Here is a 16,042-nt window from a genome sequence, read left to right as displayed (position 1 = left end):
AAAAAAAAAAAAAAAAAAAAAAAAAAAAAAGTGTTCTGGGATAAGACAGTGGTGAAGGTTTCACAACTTTGTAAATATATTAAAAACTATTGAACTGTATACTTTAAAATGGTGAATTTTACGGTGTGAATTATATCTCAATTTTAAAATAGAGCGAAAAAAAGAAAAAGAAAGTTTACTTTAGCACCTATTATGCACCTTGCGGGGTACTGGGAACTGTACATAATCTTCTTGAGTCCTTAAGGTCCCCAGGGTTCTATGGTGCTACCACTATTAAAATGTTAGAGATGAGTAAACTGAAGCTCACAGAATGAGCCCACCCCCGCTGCACCTACTCACCTGTCCCTCGCAGGAGTAGTTGATCTTCAGGTAATAAGGAAAGCCCAGGTATCTCTGCAAAGAAGAGGTTGGGCGAAATGTCCAGAGCCGAGTGAGATACGGGTTCAGGATCCCTCTGGTTCGCTTCATCCTGGTCCCCTCACCTCGCCCGGGTCAATGGGCGCGTCCACCAGCATGTTGAACACGTTGCCCACTGTGTCCTGGGGCTCTTGATCAAAGAAGCGGTCGCTGGCGCTGTTGTTGCCTATCGTCTCAAACTTGTTCAGGACAACCTGCCAGGTGCACTCCTGGACATCATCGACCGCCCACAGCCTCCACGGCGCCAATAGCACCGCTAGCAGTGCCCACAGCGCCCAGAGGACTCGGACTCTTGGCCACGCAGGGCCCGCAGGGGACATGACTCGGCAGCGCACAACGTGGCTAGAACCTGGAGAACGCAGGGGTCAACGGCCCGCGTACAAGACGGCTCTCGAGCGGACTTCTGAGATCCGCCTCGCTTCGGCGCCCCGCCCCGCCTCGATCCTGCCCCGCCCCTGCTCCCGCTCCGGGCTCCGTACCTGCTACTCTGGCGGATCCCACCTCTACTATTACTCCGGACCCCGCCCCGCCTCCTCGTCTCTCCCCTTAACCTTCCCCCGCATTGATCCTCGCTCCACCGCCCCTCTGTATTCCGCCCTTGCTCTTCTCCGCGTCTCGGTCTCTGTTTCTCGCTTTGATCCAGCCCCGCCTCTTCTCCCTTGTCCTGCTCCCTGGGATCCCAACCCGGTAACTGCACTTGGCTCCGCCCTCACTTATTGCCCCGCCCCTCCACTTCTCTTCGTACCGCCCCTTTCTCCTCGCTCGGGCCCTGCCCGGGAACCGGGTCCTATACCTGGTCTCGACCGTCTCCGGGTCGCGGTCCCCGACCTTCTCCACGCCCCGCCCCTCCTCCGGGCCCCTCCCCTGTTTCTTGCCAGGGCCTTGCTCCCGGCTCTGCTTCCCCTCCTTGCCGCGCCCCTTCACCTCGCCCCGTCCCTTCTCGTCAGAGACCCTCTCTTCGCCTCGGGATCTCTCCTCAGCACGGGCCTTCCCCTCGCCCCGCTCCCTCTCCTCGCCCCGTACCTTCTCCTCGTTCCATGCCGGCGCTTGCTTGTCGGTCAACACTTTCTCAGTCCTCACCTTCCCCTCGAGCCGCGGCCCGTTTTTGCCCCGCTCCCTCTCACCCCCTCTTTCCATGCCCTCAACACCGGCCCGCCCCACGCCCGCCTCCTCTCGGCCCGCCCCTGCTCATCGCCCCGCTTCTTCTCTTAACCGCCGCCGGCTCGTCCCCCCGCCCTTTCTCCGCCCCTCCCCGCTCCCTCCCCTCCGCTACTCTGCCCAGTCCCACGACCCTCCTCTCTTCCCCCTGCTTCTCCCCTCCCGGCCTCCTCCCTCCCCTCCCCTCCTCCCGCATCCCCCTCGGATGGCACCGCCCTCTTGTGCCCGCCCCGCGGTACCAGTCATTTGGTTAAAACCGGTCAACCGTCACTTGGGGGCAGCAGTCACGCCCTTCTTGCCCTCTCAAAATGGTCGCCCGCACTTCCACAACCGACTTCCGCCTTTCCCGAGGCCCGCCTGTCTCCGTGGTAACGCGCATCCCCAACCTGCGCCGAGGGCTGGGGGTGTGGAGGCGGGGCCTGGCCGGCAGGGGGCGCTGGAGACAAAGTTCGCGCTAAGAAGCCCTTCAAGCGGCTCCTTTGCGTTGTGTGGTAGCGGGCACCGTCCCCAAAAAAAAAAAAATACAAAAGTTCTACTCCTAGAAAAAACAGTTTGTTTTCTAGAGACCTTGTGGGGATGAATTGATCTGTCTACCGCTTAACACCGTCCTCTACAAAATGTGGCCAAAGGCAGCCATCTCATTCAGTTGTGGGAAGTCAATGAGATAACACGTAAAGAGGGAAGCACAGTGCTGGGCACAAAAGTTAACGATTTTCATTTGTATTCTGCTGCCTGACAGTTAAGGACTCAGACAATGACTTTTTGATGAACTTCAAAGCTGACTTTAAACCAGTAGTTTTCAAACTCGAGCAAGCATTAGACTCACCAGAAAGTCTAGTTAAAACAGGTTAGTGGGCTCCACCCCCAGAGTTTTGGACTCGATAGATTGGGGATGAGACCCGAGAATTTGTATTTCTGGCAAGTCCCGGGTGATCCTGATACTGATGGTCTGGGGACCACACTTTCAGAACAAGTGCTGTAAAACCTTGATTCCCCAGGACCTCAGGAAAACATCCAAACTCCTCAGCTGGCTTCCAGAGCCCCACATAATCTCATCCCTGTCGTCTTATCTGGCTCGTCTTTCTCCCCGTAAGCCGGAAGCCAGCCGGAGATGGCGGGACGAGAAGACGAGCGCAGGATTAGAAAAGAGACAAGAGACAAAAGATGGGGTCAGGAGGACAAACAGTCTTGAGGGCTGTTGCGCTTTATTCAACAGGCATTTCTCTTTATATACTTTTCTAAGTGCAAGTCTAAACAAAGGGTTACTAATTCTGCGTAAGCAGCTGGATGCGTGGGTTTACAGGAATAGCTCACACTCCCAAGTTCTCAGGAATGCTCCAAGGTCAGAAGTCTAGACTTCTTCAAAAACATCTCCAGCTATTTTCAAAACAATTCTCTTTGAATCTCATGAAGCTTCGTCAGCTGGACGAGAGCTGTGCCCCCTAGGGGACCCCTGCGTTCAGGGCAGCTCCCTGTTTCCAACACCCGTAGACCTCTGCAGTCCACAGCCTAGTCACAGAGGAGCTACTTGAATATTCTTGATCAGGTGTGATCTCCTCCAGAGACCTCTGCAGAGTCTACAACACCCTCTGGAAAACTATTCCCTATTTTGTGAGGAGGCTGACCACTTTCCTTCCTTCAGATCTTTTTTTCTTTTTCTTTTTCTTTTTTTAATTTTTAAATTTTTTTGGCGGCTGGCTGGTACAGGGATCAAACCTTGGTGTGATCACTGCCACCCTGTAACCAAATGAGCTAACCAGCCAGCACTTCTTCAGATCTTGTCTGTGGTACGTGACCAGCCCCATCCCATCCCCTGACCTCTCTAGGCTATGATGGCTGGGAACGGGGTTTTCTTTTCCAGTGGATCACCAGCTAGGTGAGTGTGGAATATACCAATATTTATAAAGCAAAATGTATTTCACAGGGCCTCCAAAGCCCTGCAGTTTCAGGTTTAGCCTAACTTCTTAAAAGTACATATATAAATGTTAACCTTGCAAAAGACAGGAAACTTTCCCCAGGCTATAGTCTCTGCTATAGATGAGGAATTGTAACACAGCAAGGTTGCTTACTCAAGGACGGACAAGTTACTGATTGACATGTAAAGATACTGGGATATTGTTATGGGGAAAAACAGTGTTTGCTAAGATAAAGCTTTTGTTGGTGAATCAACTTAACCTTTTGCAAATTGCATTATGGAATGTCACTTTGTGTGTTACCAGCCTTTATTGTTAAACTCTATTTGGCCATAACCCCACCTATGTTCTTTTCCTGTAACTTCCTGGTCTGGAGAATAAATGCAGGGCGAGAACCCCAGTTCATGGTTAATTTCCCAAAAAGAAGGAATGCCTCTGGAGGGTTCCAGGAAATTAACACCTTTGGGGTCTCTCCACTGCTCAGAAGAAATGGGCTTTGAGTAATCCTTTTATAGCTCCATCACCCAGGGGAAGAAAGTTGACAAATCCGTGTGAGGCAAAGCAACAGGTGACGGCAGAGCCTAGGGCTTTCTCTCTTTCTCCTGCACTATTGTTTCCTAGCCCTGTCCAGCACAGTACAGAATAGGTGTTCTTACATAAATGACCAGCTGATGGAAGTCTATCCTTCCCACCCTAAGACCACCCCCACAGGCCAGGGAGGAGTGACTTCATCTGAGGGAAGAAACTCAGCAGCGAGGTACCTGAGCCCTTTGAGACTCATCAAAGAGTCAGCGTAACTAGGGTCTCCTTATAGCACAGTCAGCTCAGAAATACAGCCCCACCAAGGGAAGGTACCTTTGTTAGATCTTGATGTACTAGGTGTTCACTGCAGCATTGTTTTACCAGCAAAAGACTGGAAACCACACACACATCCATTTACAGACAATGTTGAAATGATTTATGGGACGTGTCCAAGAGGAGGCACTGCAGGTATAAAAAAGGATATGAGGTTCTACTTGGTTGTCTCTGGAGTGATCTCCAAATTACACTGTGTTGGTGAAAAAAACAAGATGCAAGATGCAGAAATGAAAAAAAGCAAGGTGCAGGAATGAGAATAATAATAATTAGCCAACATTTTATTGAGTGCCGGACACTGTTCTAAGGGCTTTACAGGTATTAAGTTGCTTACTTTTCCAACAAGTCCATGAGGTAGGTGCTGTTATCATCCCATTTCACAAATTAGCAAATTGAGGCACAGGGAGGTAAAATCACTTGCTCAAAGCCACATAGCTTGGGAGTGACAGTTCAGATTTACACCCACTGCCTTTGCCTCCGGAATCTACAATCGTAACCACCTTACAATAACTTGTTACCACTTGTGTAGAGTGAAAAATAAATGACACATACATGCATGTTGCTTGTGCATTCATAGAATATCCCTGAAAGGAGACCTGAGTCTGAGTGTTGGCAAGAGACTTACTTTTCAGTGTACACTTTTTTGTACCTTTTGAATTTTTTAGTGCACTTTTTTTCCTTTTTTCTTTTCTTTTCTTTTTTTTTTTGATGTCCTGAACTGGAAAAGACCTGGTTTCTTTTTCTAGGGGAATTTGGAAGAAGCAGCGAGGAGCAGAAGCCAGATCACATAGGCACCTCCCTTGAGAAGGTGAGAAGCATCTGCCTCCCCATCCCATGCTGACTTTAGCAACAAGGTTGGCAAAGACCCTGGCAAGGAGCTGAGTAGGCTGGGAGGCTGAGAAAGGGCTAGATAGTGGATATTCCTGAGCTCCAGTAGGAAAAGTTGACCAACCAAAACCTTGTTCAAATCCCAGTTTTGCACTTCTCTGTGACCTCGGGCAAGTTATTTAGCCTCTCTGGGCCTCCTTTTCTCATCAGTAAAATGTAGAGACTACCTAATTCACAGGGTTGCTGAAGGGATTAAATGTATCAAGGGCTTGGAACAGTGCCTGGCACATAGTATATCCCTTCTAAGTATTTTCTATCACTGTTATTAAAACAGGGTGGCTGGTTAGCTCAATTCGTGTTATAGCCATGTAACACCAAGGTCATGGGTTTGGATCCCTGCACCAGCCAGCCACTTAAAAAAAATTTTTTTTTCAAACTGTTATTAAAACAATCTTGAGTGGGCCGGCCCGGTGGTGCACTGGCGGTGGCGCTCCCGCTGAGGGTTCGGATCCCATGTGGAGACCGGTTCCCGCTCACTGGCTGAGCGCGGTGCGGACGCAACACCGAGGGTTGCGATCCCGTTACCGGTCAGTAAAAAAAAAGACAAAAAAAAAAGGAAAAAAAAAAAAAACAATCTTGAGTGACTTTTTAGCGTCATTTGACAATGTTGAGTTCTTCCTCCTTCAAATTCTCTCTTCTGTTACCAATACTCTCCACCTCCTGGTTTTCCTGTTCCTCTCTGGCACTCCTTTCCTGTCTCCTATGTGAGCTCTTCTCTCTGAAATCAGGACATTGGTTGAAGGGTCACTGCTCACACTAGAAATAATCATGTCTGGTTGTGATGCATGGACCTGTGGCAGCCACTTTAGAACTATGAGGGGAGCACACATGGGAGCCAAGCCTTCAACTGAGGATGGCAGAGCAGAGATAGAGGGAAGCTGGGGCCACAAGGGTCTCCCATATCTCTGGACAGTATTATTCCTAGAGCTCTCCCCCACTCTGGCAATGAGCAATATAACAACCATCTCCTTACTGTTTCTGTGAGTGCCACTCAGGGTTTTGTTACTTGCAGCTAAAATCTTTCCTAAATGATATAAACATATAAATAACCTAAGGCTGATTACTCAGGCCTAGTCTCTGTTCACTCCTTCTTCTCTTGCCACAACCACCCTTGTGGCCTCAGTTCCTTCATCTCATCTCCAGCCTTGACCACCCCTCTGAGCCCTAGCCCTGGGGTCCTGGGACCACTTGACATCTCCCCCTGGGTATCCCTTTAGCCTCTCACACCCATCATATTCTACACTGGCCTCAGCATCTCCCCTCAAACCTGTTCTCTCTTCCCATCTCAGGGACCACCGATCATTCCTTGGGCCTTCCCCTGGCCTTGTCTCTCCCCAGTCTGTAAAGCCTATGGCTTGTCTGCTTGGTTCCTGAGCATCCCTCCACTCCTTCCCTTCCATGGCCCTGCTCAGACCCATAATCTCCTGCTTTGTTTCTGGCCCAGCCTCCCCCTAGGAACCCAGCCTGTCTCCCCCTCTGGTCTACCTCCACACAGCAGCCGGGAGATCTTCCTAAAGCCCAAACCTCACTATAACCCTCTCCTACTCAAAACCCTTCCATGGCTCTCTCGTGCCCTCAGGAAAGAGGCCAGGCTCCCAAGCTTGTCATTTAAAGACACTAAGATGTGCCTGTGTCCACTTGTCCACCCTCCTCCCCCTTTCCGTCCATACCCCAGGCACAGCAAACTACTTGCCAGAAGCTGATGTCCAACATGCTTTCCTCCCTGCAGGCCTTTGCATGTTCCTTCTGCCTGGCATGCCCTCCTCATGCCGTTTCTATTGTCTGCTGCCAAGGTCCGACTCAAATGCACCGTCCCTTCTGCGGTGGATAGTAAGAGCTCAGGAGATGAGCCCTTGGCAGAGAGGTTAATACTGATGCACCATCCTGGGTGGGGGAAAATCTGGGGGGATTAAACATAAAATCAATTGCTTCCTTGATCTGTGGCTAAGTCTAGGGACCTCCCCTCTCCGTGCCTCAGTGTCCTCATTTACGGAAAGGGAATGATTGATATTATCTCCCTCATATGTAAAGTACTCAGAACGGGGCCTGGCCGAGGAAAGCACCACAGAATAACACAGCAGGCTCTGTGAAATCGTCCTCTGAAGCAGTACTATTATGATCACCATTTTACAGATGAGAAAACAGCATCAGAGAGGAGGAGTGACTGCCCAGGCAGGACATGGCTGAGTTAGGATTTGAGCCCAAGCAGGCTGGCTTCAGAGCCCACTGCAGGACATGTAGTTAGCACTCAGTAAATGGGGAGAACTGGTATGAGGTGTGGTGGCTGAGCAGCACCTTCCATGCCATTCGGATCTGGGCTGGGACCCTATGTCAGTTTCCTGCCTGCCAGGCTACTGAAGAAGATTCCATCACTCAGGCCTCCACTAGGGCTCTCCACATGGGTCTTGCTCCCTGGAGATATCTGCGAAAAAAGGATCGGGTACAGCTTCTCCCCCTGACTAGTCCTTGTATTTCAGGTCTTAGTTCAGTTGTCCTTTCCTCCAGGAAGCCCTCCCTGACCGGCCAGGCTGGATCAAGCACATTCCCTGTGCTCCCCCCACCTCAGCCCTGACCATTCTGCCTGTGCTTTCTGCATCACACCCCTGATTACTCCACGTCCCCCATTGAAGTCCTGCCCATTTTGGGTTGTCACTGCCAGGAACAGGTTTGTCTATCTCACTGGACTGTGAGCCCCATGAAAGCAGGGCCAAGGCCCTTCTCCACAGCTACTGTGTCTCTGGCACTGTGTAACACAAGGCCAGCCCAGAGGAGGAATTTTGGGGGTTTTTGTTTTGTTTCATTTTGTTTGGGGGCAGCTGGCTGGTATAGGGATCAAACCCTGGACCTTGGTGTTATGAGCACCATGCTTTAACCTGGAGGAATTTTTGGATGAGTGAATACTCTTTCCATTTGACAGTTGAGGAAATCAAGGCTCAGAGAGGGACAGTCACTCGTCCAACGTGTAGTGACTATGCTAGTGCCTGAAATGAGGCCTGAGCCTAGAGCCTGGTAGAGTAAGCAATTGATGGATGGATGGTTGAGTGAGAGAGACAAATGGAATGGGTTAGAGAATGAAAAACACAGTAAGAGGGAACGACAGAGGCAGTGAGAAAGCCAGAGAGACACAGAGTACGAGGGGAAATAAGGGAAAGGGAAGGAGATCAGGGTGATTTTGGCAGCCAGTGGGTCTCAGGACTTGGAATGCCAGCTGGGGGCTGTAAAAAGGATGGTCAGTTGGCGGCAATGCCTCGTGAATGTGTGTGCGTGTGCTTCTGGACATTCTTGTATGGTCAGCTGTAGTCACAGGGCTCTCAGCTCCAGGCCGGCTCCATCCAGCCTTGCAGTACCTGCCCCAGCTACCTGGGAATGGAGGCATAGTTGGCATGGGAGGTGGCAGAGAGCTGCTGGCGTGGCTCCAGCTGGGGGCCCAGAATGTCCGCCTGATCGTCTTCATCCTCATTGAAGCTGGCAGGGCCCGGAGCAGGAAGCAGGATGAGCTCTGTGAGGCCGTGAAGGTCGGACACGTGGCGGAAAGTCTGCAGTACCAGCACCATGGCGACCAGTCCCAGGAAGAGGTAGACTGCAGAGATGGCAGAGGGCCATGGGTCGACTTGGGGCTCAGATCCAAGAGGCAGGGCAGTGGTTCTACAGGATCCCCCAGGGTGGGGTTGGATCCATTTTGGAATCCCTGGGGTGGGGCACCCCTTGAACTCCCCTCTGGGACAGGGCCATGTCCTCCTCAAACCCCACCCTTAGGTGCCCAACCAGCCACATAGCTCACCTGTGACTAGCACCTTATAGAGGGCCCGGTAGGGCTGGCCGGGGGCCTCCCCGGGCACGTAGTCACCCAGGCCGATGGTGGACAGAGAGATGAAGCAGAAGTAGAAAGCATCCAGGAAGCTCCAGGATTCCTCGAGGTGGGCAAAGACCACAGCCGGCACCAGGAAGCAGACAGTCACTACAACCCCCAGCAGGGCCACCAAGTGCCAGCGGCCTGCCCGCCGGGGGTCCCAGCCCCAGCGCACCCTCAGCCAAGACAGGGGTGTGTGGGTCAGCAGCAGCGACAGGCGCTGGGCCGAGGCGGTCAGCAGCAGCATGGTGGTCGGCACGCCCAGGAGTGCAAAGGCAATGGAGAATGCCTTGCCCGCGTCAGTCAGTGGCGTCGTGTACCCGTACCCTGTGGGGCAGGAAGTGAGGAAATCCTTTGCCCACTCGGCACCTCCACTGAGGTGTCTGTGGACACCATAACCGAGACCTAATTTCTTCCCAAACCTGCCCTTCCCACATTCCTTCTTGTCTCAGCTGCTGGCACCTCCCTCCTTTCGCGGCCCAGGCCAAGGGGTTCGTCCTTGATTCCCTTGTCACTCATGCCACATCTCATGTTGGTGAAGCCTGTTGTCTCAACCTTCAAATAGATCCAGAACCTACCTACCCCACCCAGTCCCATGGTCCCCAGCCGGCCCCTGTCTCCCATAGCAGCCTCCTCTGGGCACTCCCTTCTCCCCTGATCCTGGCCCCCACAATCTGTTCAGCCAGAGGGAGCCTGTGAACACCTGAGTCAAGTCATGTCCCTCCCCTGCTTGAGCCCTTCTGTGGCTCCATCTCATTCAGGTAAAAGGACAGAGTTCTCAGCATGACCCAGGAGGCCCTGCACAATACAACAGGGCGGCACACACCCACCTCAGGGCCTCTGTACCGGCTGTCCTTCCCCTGCAAGACACTCTTCTCCCAGGCACCCACATGTTCCCCTCTCCCCTCCTTCAGATATTTGTCCAAATGTCACGTTCTCAGGGAGGCCTACCCTGATCACCTTATTTTAAATTGTAACACCATCTTACCCACTCTTTATGTTTTCCATCACAATTAACACCTTCTCACATACTATATGGTTACTTATTTGGTTACTTGCCTCCCCACTAGGGTGTCAGCTTCAGGGCTGGGGATTCTGTCTGTTTTGTCACTGTTGTGGGCATTCAATTAATGCTTGTCAAAATAATGCAGGTTCCCACCTGGCTCTGAGCCTGTTTCCTCCACTATAAAATGGGTGTGACAAGCCCCACTAGGCTCCCAGAGGATGATAGGAACACAGTAAGATCATTGTGGAGGTGAGTTCTGCAAACAGAAATATGATAAAGGGGAATTCAGGTGTTGGTGAGACTGATTCACTTTGGCAAAATGAATCTGTTTTTATTTCCCAAATATATCAAACCAAAGGGTCAGAGATATGACTAGGATGGTGAGGGGCCAGTATGTTGACAGTAAAATGTCTGACCCCAAAGCCTGCAGACCCAGCCCTGTGGTCCATAATAAAGTATGGACATGTCACACACATGAGCAGGCATTCAACTGGGCCCATTTTCCATATAAAAAGATCCCATGCTTTTTTCTCTTTCTTTTTTTTTTTTTTTGTTTTTTCTTTCCCTCTGTTTTTTATGTACTCAAAATAATCAAAAGCAGAGTCTCAAAAAGATATCTTGACACCCATGTTCATAGCAGCATATTCGCAATAGCTAACACATGGAAGCAACCCAAGTTTCCATCAACAAATTAATGGATAAGCAAAATGTGGTATATACATAGAAGCTTAAAAAGGAAGGAAATTCTGACACATGTGACAACATGGGTGAACTTTGAGGACATTATGTTAAGTGAAATAAGTCACAAATAGACAAATACTGTACGATTCTACTCTATTAGGTAGTTAAAGTAGTCACATTCATAGAGACAGCAAGAACGGTGGTTGCCAGGGGCTAGGGGGTGGCGGGAATGGGGAGTTACTGCTTAATGGGGATAGAGTTTTGCAAGATGAGGGTTCTGGAGATGGATGGTGGTGACAGTTGTACAACAATGTGAATGTATTAGATGCCAATTAACTGAACACTTAAAAGGGGGGATCCTCCTGGTTTTTAGCAGACATACAGCCACCTGGAATAAGGACATTCTTCCTCTCTTGCAGCTAGGTGTGACTCTGTGACTAGTTTCTGGCCAATGAGGTATATATGAAAAAATCAAGCAACTTCCAGGAAGGGTCCTTAAAGAGAGAGCGATGCCCGTCTCCCTTCCTCCCTCCCTCCTCCTGCTGGCTGGAACAGACATGAAGGCTGGAGTTGAGCAGCTGTCTTGGACCATTAGGTGACCTTGGGGATGGAAACTGTATACAGAGGAGTTATGGTGGAGCATGAGGGTTTTTGCCAAGGAGCCTAGGTCTTGGGCCATGCGGTGCCATTCCAGTCTTGGGCTGACTACCTTAAATGTGAGCAAGGAATAAACTCCCATCTTATTTAAGCAACTGTAATTTGGGGCTTATCACTGATTCCAACCCTCATTAATTACAAGGGTTTTGATGGAGAGACACTAGCAGTGTGGCTGAAACAACAGGTTTGCAAATGACATGAAAAATTTTTTTTTTTTTAAAGATGACCGGTAAGGGGATCTTAACCCTTGGCTTGGTGTTGTCAGCACCGCGCTCAGCCGGTGAGCGAACCGGCCATCCCTATATGGGATCCGAACCCGGGGCCTTGGTGTTATCAGCACCGCACTCTCCCGAGTGAGCCACGGGCCGGCCCGACATGAAATTTTTTTGTTGTGTTTTGTTTTGTTTTGTTTTTTGGCAGCTGGCTGGTATGGGAATTTGAACCCTTGACCTTGGTGTTATCAACACCATGCTCTAACCAACTGAGCTAACCAGCTAGCCCTTTACAAAATCTTTATAAACAGAAAAATCAGGGCCGGCCCGTGGCTCACTCGGGAGAGTGTGGTGCTGATAACACCAAGGCCATGGGTTCGGATCCTATATAGGGATGGCCGGTGCGCTCACTGGCTGGGCACGGTGCTGACAACACCAAGACAAGGGTTAAGATCCCCTTTTTGGTCATTTTTAAAAAAAAAAAAAAAAAAAAAACAGAAAAATCATAGAGGTAGAAAACAATGGGGCCCATGAGCCTCAGCTTACTACCTCAAAGAGCTGAGCCCAAAACAGTGTTTTGCCATTTACTCCGTGCATGGCGTTGGCCAAGTGACTCCTCCTCTCTGAGCCTCAGTTTTCTACTCTGCAAAAATGGGCTCATAAGCAATCCCTTCCTCAGCTGTGGTAGTAATCCTACCACGGTGGGACAGGGCATAGCACCTTGCAGGAGTATGGAAAGAGTTACAATGACTATAATGCTGCTTCCTCTCTCCGGGTTCCCAGTTCCGGGTAGGGCTACTCCCACCCCTCCTCAGCCTGGATCGATTCCAGGGCCCAGGTTTTCTTCAGAAGACTTGGGCCTATGACAAAATGAGGGACCCTGTGGGAAGAGGTCTCTCTGAATGACATTTAATTGGCTTTCCATTTCTCCAGATACATTCAGGGCTCCTGGTTCCATTTACAATGATAATGATAACTGAGGCTCAATAAACAACAGCTATAATTACGAGCACTTCACAGTAAGACTCCCTCCTTGACAAAACTTTAGTCTGGCTCCTCTGAGCCCTGTCCTCAACTAGTCCCATTTTTAGCAAGAATCCTGAGAACCCCCTCACTCTTGATATCTGATCCTATTCCTCATCCCCACTCTTGACATCCAAGTTCTTGGCCTGTCTTCAGTAAGAATTTTGTTAAGCCAAGTTTAGCAAGAATTCCTCTACCCTGATGTCTCCTCTTAGTAATTTTCCATCCACTGGCCCCTTCATTCTGCTTGTCAGCTATAAATCTCAGCTGCCTTTGCTACATTCTGAGTTGAGGTCACTCTCTCTGCCCTTTGCAATAGCCTCTCTTCTACTGCAATAACTTTCCATTGTTACCAGGTGTCAGAATAACTTTTCTCATAGGGCTGGCTGGTTAGCACAGTTGGTTAGAGTGCAGCCTTATAACACCAAGGTAACAGGTTTGGATCCCTGTGCCAACTGCAAAAAGAAAAAAAAAATTTTTTTTCTCTTACGCACACCACCCTTCTTCATGCCTAGTGGTATGTTGGTTAAGAGCATGGGACTCTGGAGCCTGATGGTCTTGGTTCAGATCTTTACACCTTTCTAGCTGTGTGGCCTTGGGCAAGTTGTCCAGCTTCTCTGGACCTCAGTTTCCACTGCTTAAAATAAAAGTAGGGTCCATAATGGTACCTTGCTCACAAGGCTGTTGTGCCAATTGAGTTAAAGCAAGTGTGTGGTAAGCCCTCTATCAGGCTATTACTATTACTTTGAAGTGGGGAGTGTTATTATCCTGTTTTACAGAGGAGGGAGGACAAAGGCCTAGAGCAGGGATACCAACCCATGTTGTGCCTGCCTTGTGTCTGGCTTCCTTCACCTGCTCTGCCAGAGATGACTTCTCAGAAACCAGGATCTGGGAGGAGGCAGAGGGAGGCACTGATGCAACCCACGGGAGCCCAGGCAGCCTTTCCTGAAGTCCAAGATCAGGTCAGGCCGGCCCGGGCAGCGTGGGGAAGAGCAAGCCCCAGGGGAGGTAAGTCAATTGCTGTCTGAGGAATCATCCAGCTCTGCTGCCAGTGACTTTGGTTTGCTGGTCCACACACTGGGGCACTGAAAGCAAAAGCCACCCCCCTCCCCCGCTCCCATTGCTGGGCTGCTGGGCAGGTGGGGGAGTTAGGAGTCTGCGCCAGCCCTGCCCCAGCCTGTTCTCCAGTCCAAATCCCAAACAAAGAGACAAAAAGGACGTTTAGGGGCTGGGGAGGGGTTCTATGAGCAGCAGAGCCTAACAAAAAAGGAGTTTCCCAGGTCTGCATGCATGAGGAGGGAAGGGATTTCCCAGGGCCAGGGGTCCTCAAGGGCTGGAAGATATGGGTAGAGATGAGGTCAGTCCACTTGAGCGGGGATTTAGGAAAAGAAGTGTGGGGAGCAGTAATCTTAAATCATGGGCCAGTGTACTGGTTTGAGATAGATCCTGGTTTGGGGCTGGGGTCCTGGGTCCAAAGGAAGGAGGGGACAGGCACCAGTGGAGGTGTTTTCTGGATCAAAAATGGGACTGGGCTTATTACACCACAGTCATAGGTTCAGATCCCCACACCCCACCCCCAGCTGCCAAAAAAAAAAAGGAATTGGGTGGGGAGTCCTCAGGCAGAGGGGCTTCTGAGCCCAGGAATGCCCGAGGGGAGGTGAAGAGGTAGACATTGCTAAGGGGATGATGGGAGGTGGGTGTCTCAGGTCCTTGCTGAATGGAGAATTATAATGGTCTTGAGTGAATACTGGAAAGGGTTCTGGGGTGCAGAGGGCCTGGAGCATCTCTAATGGAGGGGAGAACTTTGGGTCCAAAATAGGCTGAGGCAGTGTTGGGGTGAAGAGGGAGGTCCCACCTGTGGGACTAGAGGAGATTGGAGGGGTCCCAGGTCCCCAGAAGATCTCCTTGTTTAGGAAATCCAGTGTAGGTTGGGGGTCTCAGGTCAGGGATAACAGATGGAGATAGCCAAGTCCCTGGGCTGGCATCCTGTGGTGGTGGGTCAGATGGATTCTGTTCTTGACCACAGTGTGGAGGGTGCTGGGACCCATGACAGGAGGTTGGGGTGGCCAGGGGCTCTTACTGAGGGGGGTTAGGGTCCAGAGAAGGGTGGGAGTCTCAGCTAGGGGTTCTTGGGCTCAAAGAGGCCCCCATGGGAAGTCCCTGGTTTGGAAATGGTTAGGGGTTTTTCTAGAGGTGGTTTGGGGACTAAATGTGTGGGCATCCTGGCTGTGGGGGCTTCTGCTTAGATAGTCAGTGTTCCTTCCTGGAGGGTCCCTTTCACACATCCACAGTTTCAGCTGCTGAACTGGGAGTCCCAGGTCCAGAGGGAACAGGAGGTGTCCCTGTTGTGAGGGAAACCCTGCACTGAGAGCTTCACAATACAGGGGAGATGCCAAGATGTGATAGGGTCTCTGGAGAGGGGTCCTGTGTCTGGAGTCAGGGTTACCTGCTGGGGAGTATGGGGCCAGGAGAGGGATGGGGGTGGGCTTTGGTCTGGAGTAGGGCAGGGGCCCTTGCTGGAGAATGGTGAGAGATTCAGATGGGGGCCCCAAGTCCTTGCTAAGGGAGCTCTACTGGAGGAAGGTCTTTAGTGATGGCTCCCTGAGAGGTGTGGAGATTCAGAGTCCTCGCTAGGGCGCCAGGGTCAGGAGGTTGTGCTGGGGTTTCCCAAGGGGTGTTCCCAGAAGGACATATCTGGAGAGTCAGGAGACATTGTTGGAAGAGATGGCGGCCCGAGCCCAGCGATAAGGGCAGGGGTTCTGGTAGGGCTGAGGTCCGGCCTGGGTCCTCCCTGGTCTCTGAGGACATCCTAGACCCAGAGGGGACTGGAGGGCCCTGGGTTCCCAGGGGGGTTAAGACCGAGGAACTGGGTCCCAGATGCTCGGTGGAAGGTACTCTGAGGGGAATCTTGGTCGCGAGAGAACTAGGGGTGTTTACCACTTAAGCAGAAGGGCTTGGTTGAGGGCTCCCCGAGGGGGGCGGATAGGAATGCGGGCCCTGGGTCCGGTTCCTTTCTGGGGGGTTTGGAGGGGGATCCTGAGCCCAGAGGGGATTGGGCTAAGGGTGTTTCACGAGGGCTCTCAGGTCTCGAGAGGGCGGGGACGAAGTGGGGGTCCCGGTTCCTCGCCGGCTTGGGGGACGCGGGCGGCGCTCACGTACCCACGGTGGTGACCAGCGTGCTGGCGTAGAAGAGAGCCGAGGCAAAGTCCCAGGCGGGCTCCGAGGCGTTGGCGAGCGCGGCGCGCCCCAGCCGTCCGGCCTCCAGCACCCGCTCCACGAAGGCGTCCAGGGCGGGCGCCGCCACGCACGGGCTGCGCCGCAGCAGCTGCTCCCGCAGCGTCTCCAGCTCGGCTCGAAACCGGGCTTCGTGCGGCCCCTCCAG

At 51.6% G+C, this 16,042-nt stretch overlaps 2 protein-coding genes and 1 non-coding gene across 3 annotated transcripts in view; all 3 read right to left on the bottom strand.

Annotated features, from left to right (window-relative positions):
- Positions 1-1,518, bottom strand: part of CATSPERG (catsper channel auxiliary subunit gamma) — a 27,749-nt gene extending 26,231 nt beyond the window's left edge. The window contains 3 exon segments of the mRNA XM_008593772.1: positions 340-468; positions 471-766; positions 1,441-1,518. Of these exon segments, the coding sequence (XP_008591994.1) occupies positions 340-468; positions 471-766; positions 1,441-1,456 (441 nt within the window). The 5' untranslated portion in view covers positions 1,457-1,518.
- Positions 1,519-7,913: 6,395 nt separating this feature from the next.
- The window catches only part of KCNK6 (potassium channel, subfamily K, member 6), a 9,049-nt gene continuing 920 nt past the window's right edge, over positions 7,914-16,042 (bottom strand). The window contains exons 2-4 of the mRNA XM_008593770.1: positions 15,820-16,036; positions 9,013-9,408; positions 7,914-8,811 (exon numbers count right to left, since the gene is read on the bottom strand). Coding sequence (XP_008591992.1) covers positions 8,588-8,811; positions 9,013-9,408; positions 15,820-16,036 — 837 coding nt within the window. The 3' untranslated portion in view covers positions 7,914-8,587. The remainder of the gene's footprint in view (positions 8,812-9,012; positions 9,409-15,819; positions 16,037-16,042) is intronic.
- On the bottom strand, positions 11,847-11,921 carry TRNAI-GAU. Its single transcript has one exon. It is a non-coding gene; the product is annotated as a tRNA-Ile (tRNA).

This window comes from Galeopterus variegatus, unplaced genomic scaffold, assembly GCF_000696425.1.
Source record: "Galeopterus variegatus unplaced genomic scaffold, G_variegatus-3.0.2 Scaffold9627, whole genome shotgun sequence".
NCBI classification, from domain to species: domain Eukaryota; kingdom Metazoa; phylum Chordata; class Mammalia; order Dermoptera; family Cynocephalidae; genus Galeopterus; species Galeopterus variegatus.
This window is presented reverse-complemented; position numbering and strand designations above follow the sequence as displayed.